The 12014-nt window shown below is 40.1% G+C and overlaps 1 protein-coding gene across 1 annotated transcript; it reads right to left on the bottom strand.

Annotated features, from left to right (window-relative positions):
• Positions 1–489: 489 nt before the first annotated feature.
• On the bottom strand, positions 490–11527 carry DYNLT3 (dynein light chain Tctex-type 3). The gene is made up of 5 exons (XM_081223240.1): positions 11423–11527; positions 8690–8731; positions 3394–3517; positions 2663–2740; positions 490–2368 (listed from the first exon to the last, which is right to left on the bottom strand). Exons 1-5 carry the CDS (start codon positions 11450–11452, stop codon positions 2292–2294), a joined length of 351 nt encoding a protein of 116 aa, XP_081079366.1. The 5' UTR covers positions 11453–11527; the 3' UTR covers positions 490–2291.
• Between the last annotated feature and the right edge of the window lie 487 nt (positions 11528–12014).

Raw genomic sequence — 12014 nt, 5'->3', positions numbered from 1 at the left:
CTTTTTACCACAGAAAATGTAATGAGATGTTGCCATCATTTAGGACTGTATGCAGGTACTTTACAAACATAAAATTATAGCTTTACAAAAGTCCGAGTTAGTACTTACATCTGAATACCCTAATTTTACATACTTAAAGTCCTTAATTAAAAACAAAAAAACAGCAACAACTCGATTGCAAGTTGACAAATAGGACAAAATTCCTTGCCAAAAAATAGTTATTAGAGGCTAATAAATAGTTACAGAATATATTTTATACTGCTTTTTAAAATAACTTTTTGTTAAAAGTAATAAAAGGCATAAAATAGGAGCTGTTATTTATGTTGTAATGGTGAACACTGGGTTAGGGTTGCTATTTTAATGGCATTTATTCTGTACAATGTATCTATGTGGTCTGACATTCATTTCTCTTCCTCATTCCTGTTATTTAGAATTTCTTAAAGACAATGCCATTTCTTTAACTATTCAGTGAACATCCAGAAGCAAACGTACAGTGCAGGAAGATAATCTTTATTACATTTTAACTAGAAACAGAGCAGATAGCAAGTTCACGAGGTATTTCTGATTATTATTCTTTTAAAATCAGGCTTCAGTAACAATAATCAAAAGCAAGCCTTAACTGCACAGATGTATTTTGGTCACTATTATAATCTTCAAGGCACAAAAGCCAGCAGCGTAAACTAACATAAAGGTAATGACTAATAAATTTTGACGTGCCCAAAATGTAGATCACTGCATTAAACTCTATCCTTGTATTTTCTTCATCTTCTTCTTACACACTGAACAATTATTGTTACTCAGCAAAATATCAAACATGCACATAGTATTCCTAGAAGAATACTATCTTAATATTGTCAACACTAAGCTTTTCTTTCCCCCCAGAATTCAATGAATCATGGTTCCACTCCCTATATGTATTAGTGGTAATATGCAAAATTGATTTTGTTTTCAAGGTTAAATAGCAAATTGACTTCGCATTTGGTGGCCAGCTGTGTACCCTAATTTTTCATCTTTTATTTTCTTAATAAATTTCACTATATTTCATAAGCCCTGAGATATTCAATAACCTGCTAATGATTGTATACGTTTAATTTACACTTTACTCCACTCAATTTGAACCTCACATAATAAGTATTCAAAATTATTTACAGATGATTGTAACTAAAGCAATGACAAAATTTACTACTTGTATATTATACTGCTAATAAGGCCTTTAACTAAGAGTTGCATATTTTATGCATTTTTTTGCTTGTTAGGAGCAATTCTTAAAATTACATCTATAATTCTGTCAGCAATAAGTGCTTTTCGTTTGCTTACTTCTACCTGGATAACCAGATTCACTTTTTTCCTCTCTTGTAAAACAACTCTTTTTTTTTCCTTCCCAAACATAAATGTTGGTTGTCCAACTGAATAGGTACCAAAAGAAACTTAGAATTTGAACAGCATATTGATAACTATAATTAGCAGAGAAAGAGCTCGTAACAGACATTCAGTAAATGTTTGTAACACATGGAATGAATGAACTGTAAGGCAGCTGTTAGAGTCATATACTTTTCATCATACACTGTAACTAATTTTGTTTACCTAGGAAATTCAGGTTACATGATTTAATCCGCCCTCAAATGTAAATAAGAATTTGAAATTTTAAAAGCTGATTTAAGGGAATTCCCTGGCGGTCCAGTGGTTAGGACTCCGCACTTTCACTGCCGAGGGCGCGAGTTTAATCCCTGGTCAGGGAACTAAGAACCCACAAGCTGCGTGGCACAGCCAAAAAAAAAAAAAAAAAAAAAAAGAATGGAATTACTTTCCACTAAACCATATGTACAACTAAGAAGGAGAAATAAAAAACTAAGAAGTGTTAACTAATTATTATCATTTTCTCCACATTTATCCTTACAGTATTTTTGTTCATATATTTATCCCTGTTAACTTTTCTAGCTGAAAGAGAATTTAATTATCTGAATGGTTTTCCCCATCTCCTTAGGTACATATTATTAGTGAAAAGCCGGTATAAATAAATATAAGATTGTATTTTCATGTCATGCCATATTTCTGCATTTGTTTTTTGCTAATGTTGAGGTTTTCCTATTTAAATGATGCTGTATGGAATATGAGATAATCTGCCTACTTCCTATGAGATTGCTTGCTTGCACTATTCAGTTTTTGTTGATAGTTTTGAAGCATATTGCACACTTGTCATCTAGCACACGAATAAGTAACTGTTACTCTTTTTTAGAAAGGATACAGTGACAAATTCTTGTTAATGGTTTTGGCCGAACATTTTTAGCCTGTTACAGGACAATAGCAATGGCAAAGACATTGACAATACAGTTCATGGTTCGGTTTTCCCATCTTACAGTACAGGTTCCTGAAAACACACAACAAAAGGACTTTGAAATACCAGCAAAACATCAGAATTACCAGGAAATATATATATATATACACACATTTTTCATAGGTTTTAATATCACATTTCCTGCAATCTGTTAAATCTTCATATTTCCTATTTGTCTGATGGCATACTTGTCACTAGGTACAAAGCAATTCTGTTGATAAAGTCTTGTGGGAATTTAATTAGAGATAAATAAGGATTCGATAACAAGTACACTATTTGACTTTGCTAGAAGTTGGATTTTGTTTGAATCAGCTTAAAGTCTCTTACCATCAGATGTGGTGTCCCAAAAACACGAGCTGGCTGTGTGAAAGCCATATGCACTCCTCTGGACCACCGCACAGGTCACTAAAAATAAAGTTGCACAGTAAGAACACTTACAAACGAAGGAAAACATATCTAAGTGTTTGAGTTCGGAGCTCTAAAAGCTATAAAAATAACAGAAGACAAAGCATTCAGCGAATGGATTGAAAAAAATGTCTCTCATCTTGATTATTTACCAGCATGATTCTGACCCCACTGGGTCCAGTCTGTTTGCTGCCCAGCGCCATAACCAATGGTGACTGTACTGCAGGAAAAATCTGGTAGAAATTATGTGCCTTGTCCCATGGGCATAATTCAGACACAGAAACAAAGAAAATATTCCACTTTACAAGTAGTGTGGCACTTCACAGTCCTACACGTAAGGAGGCGTAGCACTAACAAAAGGAAGACAGTAGGGCTGAGGGAATTTCACTGAAGATAACCGACGCAAATGTAAAAGATGATGCTACCAAGACAAGTAGATGGTTGGCAGGAGCGCACACTGCTTTTGAGTTGTGAAAGATCTCCATCTTTTAGGTATTTTCACAGATTATTTTTGTGATGAATAAGTCAGAAGTCCTTCACCCCCTATTAGTATCAAACTTGCGTGTCTATCATTCATTTACATTCTGTAAATTCAGAGAAAAACCACAGGAACAAAGGTGAGTAAACTAGTGAGGAAGGACACCGATACTTACCAATATACTTATAAGCTTTTCCCAACTTAACCAGATGTGCTAAGGATTGTTCCACTATGCTTGCGGTCCATTGGTTGATGTTGTTATGATTATAATCTTCACCTCCCAAGACTCCATCTATACACTAAAAGGGCAGAGGACAATTAAACAAAGTATACACATATCACAGCAAAAAATTTATTCAAAACATAAAATACACTTATAACCTAATAAAACATCTTACAAGATATGCATCTGTTAAGTATTTATTATGCATCATCTCTAACTGTTGTAGAATTTTCAAAGCATTTCCGCATGCATTATCTCACTCTATGAGATATTACAGGCCATATAAAGATAAATGTGACGTGGCCTCTGCTGTAAAGAACTTAACAGTCTAGCAGAGAAGCTAATAAAAGAACTCTATAATACAAGGAAGACTAATCAAGGGTGGTAAGTCATGTCATAAAAGGATTATGGGGGGGTGGAGATTTTAAAAGGGTGATATCAATTGGTTAAAGAATGGCTTTGAAACAGCTCGGATTTGAACTAGGTTTCAGATGCTAGAAATAAAGGATGAGACCAATTAAAAAATATATTTCTCATGTACAATAATTATATCCTATTTCATATTATGTAACTGCTTAGCTATCAAACAACAAGCACACCTGCCACTAAAAGTAAATCATCAACAGACGCTAGTTTTTAGGCACTCTAGAAAGAGAAAGTTAATTTTCCACGGTGTTTACTTGCATCCACTTCTGATACTTGATTAAGAGCACCGGTTTAGTATTACAGTCTTAGGTTTTAAGGTCACCTCAGCCACCCCTGTGTGTGACCTTCTACAAGTGACTTAATCTCTTGAAACCCCTATTTTCCTAATCTTTAAAGTAGGGATAACAGCCTCATCAAGTTGTTGTGAGGAGGGGGGTGAGATAAGGAAAGCCATGTGCTCAAACACACTGACTGCCACAGAGTAAACACATAAGTAATGACAGATATTATTACATCATTATAATTATTGCTGCTGTTATTTTATTCTTTCCAGTTTTATTGAGATATAATTGACATACAACATTGTGTCAGTTTAAGGTGTACAATGTGATGATTTGACACATGTTATACTGTGAAATGATTGCCACAATAAGGTTAGTTAACATTCACTTCCTCACATACTTACCTTTTGTTTGTGTGTGTGTGTGTGTGTGTGTGTGTGTGTGTGTGTGTATTGAGAACATTTAAGATCTACTTTCAGCAACCTTCAAGTATACAATACAGTACTGTTAACTATAATTACCATGGTGTATATTAGATCCTCAGAACTTACTCATCTTATAACTATAAGTTTGTACCCTTTGACCGACATTTTCCCCACCCCATGGCAACCACCATTCTACTCTGTTTCTATGAGTTTGGATTTTTTTAGATTCCACATATTAGTCCGATCATACAGTATTTGTCTTTCTCTGACTTATTTTGCTGCTATTATTTTTTTATTCAAGTGAGAGAGCCTGGAGAATAAAGCACTCATTCAATTCATTTATAGAATCCAGCTTAGTAAGACAGACGCACGTGTGCAGCTTTCATTTACTACAACTGGCCTATAGTAGAGACACTAATTAATATGGAATCTTAAGCTGGATAGTATAAACTCTTCACTAATTATAAAAGCAAAAAGAGAAATTAAATTTAGAGTGGTTGAAGAAAGTAACAACGTGGCTCAAATTACTCTCCTAGAATGTAACATGAAGAGTTAGGAGGGTCAGTGGCTCAAGGGTCGCAAGGACAAATATTTAATCCTGACTTTACCATTCCCAAGCTGATGGCCTTTGGGAAACCTCTTCCTCTCCCTAGACTGCTGTACCTTAATGGGAAACTACAAGCCCTTGTTTACTTTCAGGTTATCTAATAGGACCGCTTCAAGTTCTGCTCCAAACAACAGAAATATCAGGGGCCTGTGGATGCCACTGTAAATAGCCCTGCTAATTACTATTAATTAACACTTAGCCTTCTTCATTACCACTTAACCAGGAGGCCCACTAGATAATGAGGTCCTTAACCTGCTCTGTATTCCCAGGGCCAAACTCAGAACTCGGGCATGGAGCAGGCACTCAATACATGTTTGTTGTTGAAGTAATACTGGCTTTGATATATTCTCTGGGCATCCTGAATCAAATATACTTTAGATTAAGCTCCAAGTTAATTCCATTTGTAACTCACTTTTTATATGAAAATTTGTGGGCAAATTCTATTACTGACAATAAATAAAGCATATGCATATCACCAATAAGTGAGTGGCTCTAAGACTTCAGCAGGAAATATATATTAGCATAGGGGCTCAGAGGAAGGACTCTAAGAAAATAAGGAGATCAGCAAAAGATAAGAAAAACAGAAATGCCTGCTGAAACTGTATAATCATCGGGGAAGTGCTGAAATGTTTTCAAATAGCGCTCGCTCTCTCTCTCCCTCCCTCCCTCCCTCCCTCCCTCCCTCCCTCTCTCCCTCTCCCCCTCTCCCCCTCTCCCCCTCTCCCCCTCTCCCCCTCTCACCTTTCGAATGCCTCAATGGCAAAGACAGTTGGCTCATGGGAAGAGAGGGGGAGGGAAGAGGATACACAGGTACCTGAAAGCCAGCTGTGGCAAACCTGAGATGTCTTTCGAGTCTCATATTTTATATGAAAATTTCAAATGAAGCTTGCTTTTGACTCCATAGTGTATCAGTTTGTTTTCATTTGAAAATGGTGTTAAATTATTTATATTACTTAACTCCCTCTTGCAAGTATGGAAGTAAAATTGATGCTCTAAAATGCACCCAGTGGGGACTTCCCTGGTGGTCCAGCGGTTGAGAATCCATCTTGCAATGCAGGCGACACCGGTTCGATCCCTGGTCGGGGAACTAAGATCCCACATGCCGCGGGGCAACTAAGCCCGCGCGCCGCAATGAAAGATCCCACGTGCCGCAACTAAGACCCTACGCAGCCTAAATAAATAAATAATTTTTTTAAAATGAAAAAAATGCACCCAGTGGCTTCTAGGACCTCCTAGCCACCACTCAATATGGGTATCTCATTTTAAGAAGCATGGTTCTTTTAACTGAACAAACCGTCAAAGTAACCCATGCACGTGGGTTTAAAAAGCCAACAGAACAGAAGAGCTTACAATGAAAAATAAGAATCCCCTCCCCACCCTTTCCCATCCCCAGCCCCCTTCCACAGAAGAAACACTTTTAGGGTACAACTGTTTTTTTATCTCTTAAGGGTCACTCACATATCTAAATAATGTTTATATCACTATTTCTTGATTTATGAATTATAGACAACATCCCTAGAGCTCCTGCTATGACAGATGAAAATTTAGTTCCCTAGGACCACCTGCCACCTCCTGCCCCCCCTCCCCACGTCCCTCAATATAATGAGTTTGCTATTTTTACTTCAATATATTTACAGTATTAGGAGCATGTTTCTTTTCTACTCCGGATGTTTCCTTTCACGCAGAGGATTTTTTCCTTATCATCCCTGGCCTCTCGTCCCACCTGTTATTATTCCTCCCCATGGAGGTGGAGTGAGTTACTGGTTGGTACCCTTCTCATCTGGGAGAGCCAATCTCCCAAATGCCTTGGACTTGGCTATTTGGTTTCTCCTTCCCTCTTCACCCAGACCAACGAAAGGCACCAGCCTGGTTGAGTGTTTCTCTCTGCTGACTCTAACTTTCCCTTGGATGCCTCTTCCAAGGTCTGAACTGAACCGGTAGGGAGTTAGCAAAACAAGCTCCAATCTCCAACTCAGTTTTTATCAATAATAAAGGTGATATTTGCTTCTCTTTCTACTAACTCTTTGGTCTTTTCATATGGTTCGTAATGTGGGTAAAGAAGAAGGTACTATTTAAAAGATTCCTCCAATACCCCAGCATCCTTTGCTTCATGTTCCATCCACCAAGGCCAGTCTCTCTTGACTTTCCACTTTGAGGCTGTTATCACTCCTGCCCTCCCATGACCTCCATCCCTTCTTCCACCCCCGCCATTGCCCTCATTTGTGCTTTTGCATTGTCAAGGTATCGAAAACATTTGCATTTTGTTTTAATAATGATATATTCCTGGCTACAAAGTTCTAATATATGATTTTGAACTATTAAAATATGGCGGGATTTTCAGGTGCCTATCCAGCTCTCTCAGACCTCAGGTTGATCCTAGTTTTACAAGGCCAGCCCTGGGTGAGTTCCGGGTGAGCTCATGCCCTAAGCATTCAGGCAGGTAAGGCATCGTCTCAGGACTGAGACGGTGCTCAGTGCCCAGAGGGCAAGCCAATCCAGCCAAGCCTAAAGGTAGTTGGGGCCTGCTGCTAGGACACAGGCCGCAACAGCCATGCCCACAATACAAGCCTACCTTCCGGGCCAGCTTATTTTTTTCTAGGATTTGGCACAGTTAAAAATGACTCAGGACTATTAAAAGTGTTCATAAATACCTTACCCACAGTTAGTCTGTATGTGATACCACTAGAATAATTAAAGTTCCTCTGCCAACACTAAGTCCCAAAGAGAACTTCTTGTCTATTTGCCTAACATGAGGACCAGATTTTATATTTCAAATATTTTTCTGAAGAATTTGATTTACTGTCATATCAGTGTCTAAAAGATATTAAAAGATATGAAGTGATTACTTTTCCAATCTTTGTGTGTGTGTGTGCGCGGCCGTGCCATGTGGCATGCAGGATCTTAGTTCCCCGACCAGGGATCAAACCTGTGCCCCCTGCATTGGGAGTGCAGAGTCTTAACCACTGGAAGTCCCTATTTTTCCAGTTATACTGGGCTAAAAAAAAGCATACAATAACCAAAGCAGATATTACTAGGGTCTGTTATTTACTTGAGATATATATATATATATGTGTATATATATATATACACACATATATATATATATATGTACACACACATATATATGTATGTATATACTCTAATTATATGTTTATTATACTATACATATAACTTACCTGTATACTTTTAGGGCATTAACATTTAAAATAATATTTGGCCCCACTGGAATAGAAGTTCTTTTATTCAAAAGACAGAGAATCAGTTTTAGAAAACAGCAAACCAGTTTTCTAGATCAATATTTAAATATCCCTTTCAGGGTAAGCCCCAAGATGCCTGACAGCATCCAACACAACAAACATAGAAGCACCCCTATAAAGAATTAGTGAATAAATATGAAAAATCTTGCTTTAATACTAAGGTTTCTAACTTTGTGCCGAAAGTCAAAACACAGCTTTTTAAAATTTCAACCAATGCATCAATCTTCAAGATGAACAAGATATGTAACTCACCTCTTTAACGATATTGTGGGCTTCCTCAGCATTGAAGCTGACCTAAAGATGGAAAACAAAAGATAAAGTTGTTTTCAACACAGACTTCCTTTTCCTGGTAGCTATGATGCTACACAGAATAACCTAGGCTGGCCTAGACAGGTTTTAGTGACAGGAGACCACAGTGAAAAGGGGCATTAAGTCTACTGAGGCTACTAATCCCACCTTGATCATCTTGAAAATTGCAAAATGCTTTCCCCACCTACCTCCATGGAGATTTTGATTGATTAGTTCTGAGGCAGAGCCTGGGCAACTATGTTTTTTTTTTTTTTTTTTTTTTTTTTTTTTTGCGGTACGCGGGCCTCTCACTGCTGTGGCCTCTCCCGTTGCGGAGCACAGGCTCTGGACGCGCAGGCTCAGCGGCCATGGCTCACGGGCCCAGCCGCTCCGCGGCATGTGGGATCTTCCCGGACCAGGGAACGAGCCCGCGTCCCCTGCATTGGCAGGCGGACTCTCAACCACTGCGCCACCAGGGAAGCCCGCAACTATGTTTTTTTAAAAAGTGCTTTACTCATATAACACTACTATATATAAAACAGATAATCAACAGGGACCTAATGTATAGCACAGGGAATTCTACTCAATACTCTGTAATAACCTACATGGGACAAGAATCTGAAAAAGAATAGATACTTGTATATGTATAACTGAATCACTTTGCTGTACACCTGAAACTAACACAACACTGTAAATCAACTATACTCCAATATAAAATTTAAAAATTTTAAATAGATATGGACAGCACAAGAAAAAAGAAGTGCTTTACTGGTGATTTTGATGAACACCAGAGATTGAGGATCATTGGATCGTAAAGCTCAGGAAATAGGAGGTGGGTATAAGGATGTGTTATCAGTACACAGGAAATAGTTGCAGCTAAGTGAGAATGAGGGGGAGTGAGAAAAGAATGCTGAATAGATAAGTTTCAAGTTTGTTTTTAACTTATGCTTGGCAAAAATGTGGCTTTTCTGAGTTAAAGGTTATGAAAATACTTGATCATTCCAAATTAATGTCACTTTATAACATATAAATAATATGTTAGACCTATAATCTATATAGACCTATAATATAACAGGTCTGGCAACTTAGTCTTTCCTGTGGAGTGGCTTGATACAATCTTGAGTTAAAAGCAACCATTAATGACAAGGAAATGTCCTAGAGTCAAGAACTAGGCTACCTGATAAGATTGCAATCTAAACCAAAGCACTTCAGGTAGTACATGATTTGTTTCCATAGAGACGTTTTTAGGTGCTCTATGACATCAGCATGTTTGTAAATCCCACTATACAACAAAACAGTTCAAAAACCAAGTAAATTCTGAAAATAAGTATCATCTTGAGTACAGATTTAAAATATTTTCAACTCATTTAATTACACCAGATAATTCCCCAACAACAAAGGAATAAAAATACCCTAAATAATCAGAAATATCACGAAAACAGGTGTCACAACTGCCCCTATTAAAATGGTCATTTTACCTTCAAATAAGGTCCTTATCTATTTTCAAAAGTGGTCTACAAATTAAATGGGATGTCCATTCCACTTCAATTTGGAAGGTCACCCGATAATCAGGTTGTACTGGGTGGCCATGGTAACACATGTAATTTTATTTCTTTTTAAATATAGGTATTTAGGGGGTACTGCAGTACAGAACCTCTTAGGAGTCAGCAGACTAGTGCTTCTTGAGGGTGAAATTGGTTGTGCTTCAATTTCTAAAATAAGAACACTTTACCACTAACCTTGAAGTGTGTATGCCACCTGCAGCATAGAAGTAATGAATTTAAATGTGGTCTTAGCTTCTGCAGAAGCCCACATCCTAAAGATGAATGGTCCAGAAGCCCCTTTCAGGGGTCTAATGATACACCATTTTATGCTGCACCTCCACCACGTGCCTGCCTACTTTTATTTCACCGCACCATTCACCTGTGGCTACCACTGGACAGAAGATGTCTTTGTTTATACTGCCCTGTCACAGGTTATCCTGGGATCCAACAGGCCTCATCCTCATCGTGGTTAAAGTGAAGCCAGAGTTGTAGTTGTGTAGTCAGAGGTCTGGGTTCAAATGGAGCATCTGTCATTCCTGGCAGTTCTAACTTTGGGCAAGTCACTTAGCCGCCATGAAAGTCAGAGTCCCTCATCAGTAACAGGAAGATGACAGATGACATCACGGGATTCTGGTGAGGTTTCGGGAAGCCTGAGTCAGTAAGCAAGGGCTCCTTAATCCATAAGGCGCCTCCTTCCAAACCACCCAGACGAGAGTGCCCGGGAGCGGGACCGGCTCTGCCACCAGGGCCTCGCTTGGCGGGGATGCGGCACCTGCTTTGGGGACTCCAAGGGGCGGAGGAAGCAGCCGGGAAGACCGGTTCCCGAGGCCCGCCCTGCAGACCGGCGGCTCCCTCCATCCCATCCCTACCCCCACGCACCCCGAGTCAGGCCTTCCACCCCTCGGCCCCGACCCCACTGCCAGCCCCCTGGGCTCCCAGCAGCCCCTGCCACCCCGACTCTCAGCGCACCCTCAGGGCCTCGGGGTGGGGAGCCGAGGATGGGCGGGGCGGATCCCGGGCCCCGAGGAGAGGATCCGGGCTCGGAGGACGCCGCACCCCAACTCTCGTGGCCGCCGGGTGCCGGGAGACCACCCGGCCAAGACTAAGAGCCGAGGCGGACGGGGGTCGCTCGCGGGCGGTGAAGGGGCGGTACCTCGTCGCAGGGGCGATGGTACTCCTCCATCGTGGCGCCAGCTCTCCTAGGGGGCTGAGGGATGGGCAGGTCTAGCTACGCGGCCGCGTACTGGCCCCGGGGAGGCCCTGCCCCCCGGTTATGACCCGGGGCGTTCCCCACGCAGGCCCCGCCTTTGCGTCACAGTGTTACCACCTTCCCGGCACCCCCGCCTCCCGGCCTCCCATCCCACCCTCCCGCAGGATTCCTGCGACTGGAAGTGTCTCTCTGTTACCTCCAACCTTTCTGGAAACCAGGGTTGGGTGTTAAAGAGCTGGGATTTGTGCCGGTGTGGATCAGATGGGGTGACCTAGTGTCAGTCCGTCTAAACTCTGCAGTATTTATGAGTGCCCACTGCCATGGTTATTTGCACATATTCGTGCATCATCATCCAGCAAATAAGTGTAGTGAATGCAATGGTGAGCAAGCTGCTTTGATTTGTCTTCTTACTAGCTATGTCACTTGGAAAAATTAACCTCCCACAGCCTCAGTTTTCTCCTATGAAAACAAAATTACACCTATTTCATGGCTGGTTGTGAGGATCAAATGAGATGCTGTATGTACTACAACTCCT

This window comes from Mesoplodon bidens (genome assembly GCF_964165515.1).
Source record: "Mesoplodon bidens genome assembly, chromosome: X".
Lineage (NCBI taxonomy): Eukaryota > Metazoa > Chordata > Mammalia > Artiodactyla > Ziphiidae > Mesoplodon > Mesoplodon bidens.
The sequence above is the reverse complement of the archived record's forward strand: the minus strand, read 5'-3'. Positions and strand labels throughout refer to the sequence as shown.

Bases quoted from the DNA above. Each gene is read 5' to 3' on its own strand.
- DYNLT3 (XM_081223240.1), bottom strand. From the start codon at position 11,452: ATGGAGGAGTACCATCGCCCCTGCGACGAG. The intron at 8,732-11,422 runs GTACCGCCCCTT...TTCCATCTTTAG, and splicing joins ACCATCGCCCCTGCGACGAG to GTCAGCTTCAATGCTGAGGA. The intron at 3,518-8,689 runs GTGAGTTACATA...CTGCCCTTTTAG, and splicing joins CCCACAATATCGTTAAAGAG to TGTATAGATGGAGTCTTGGG.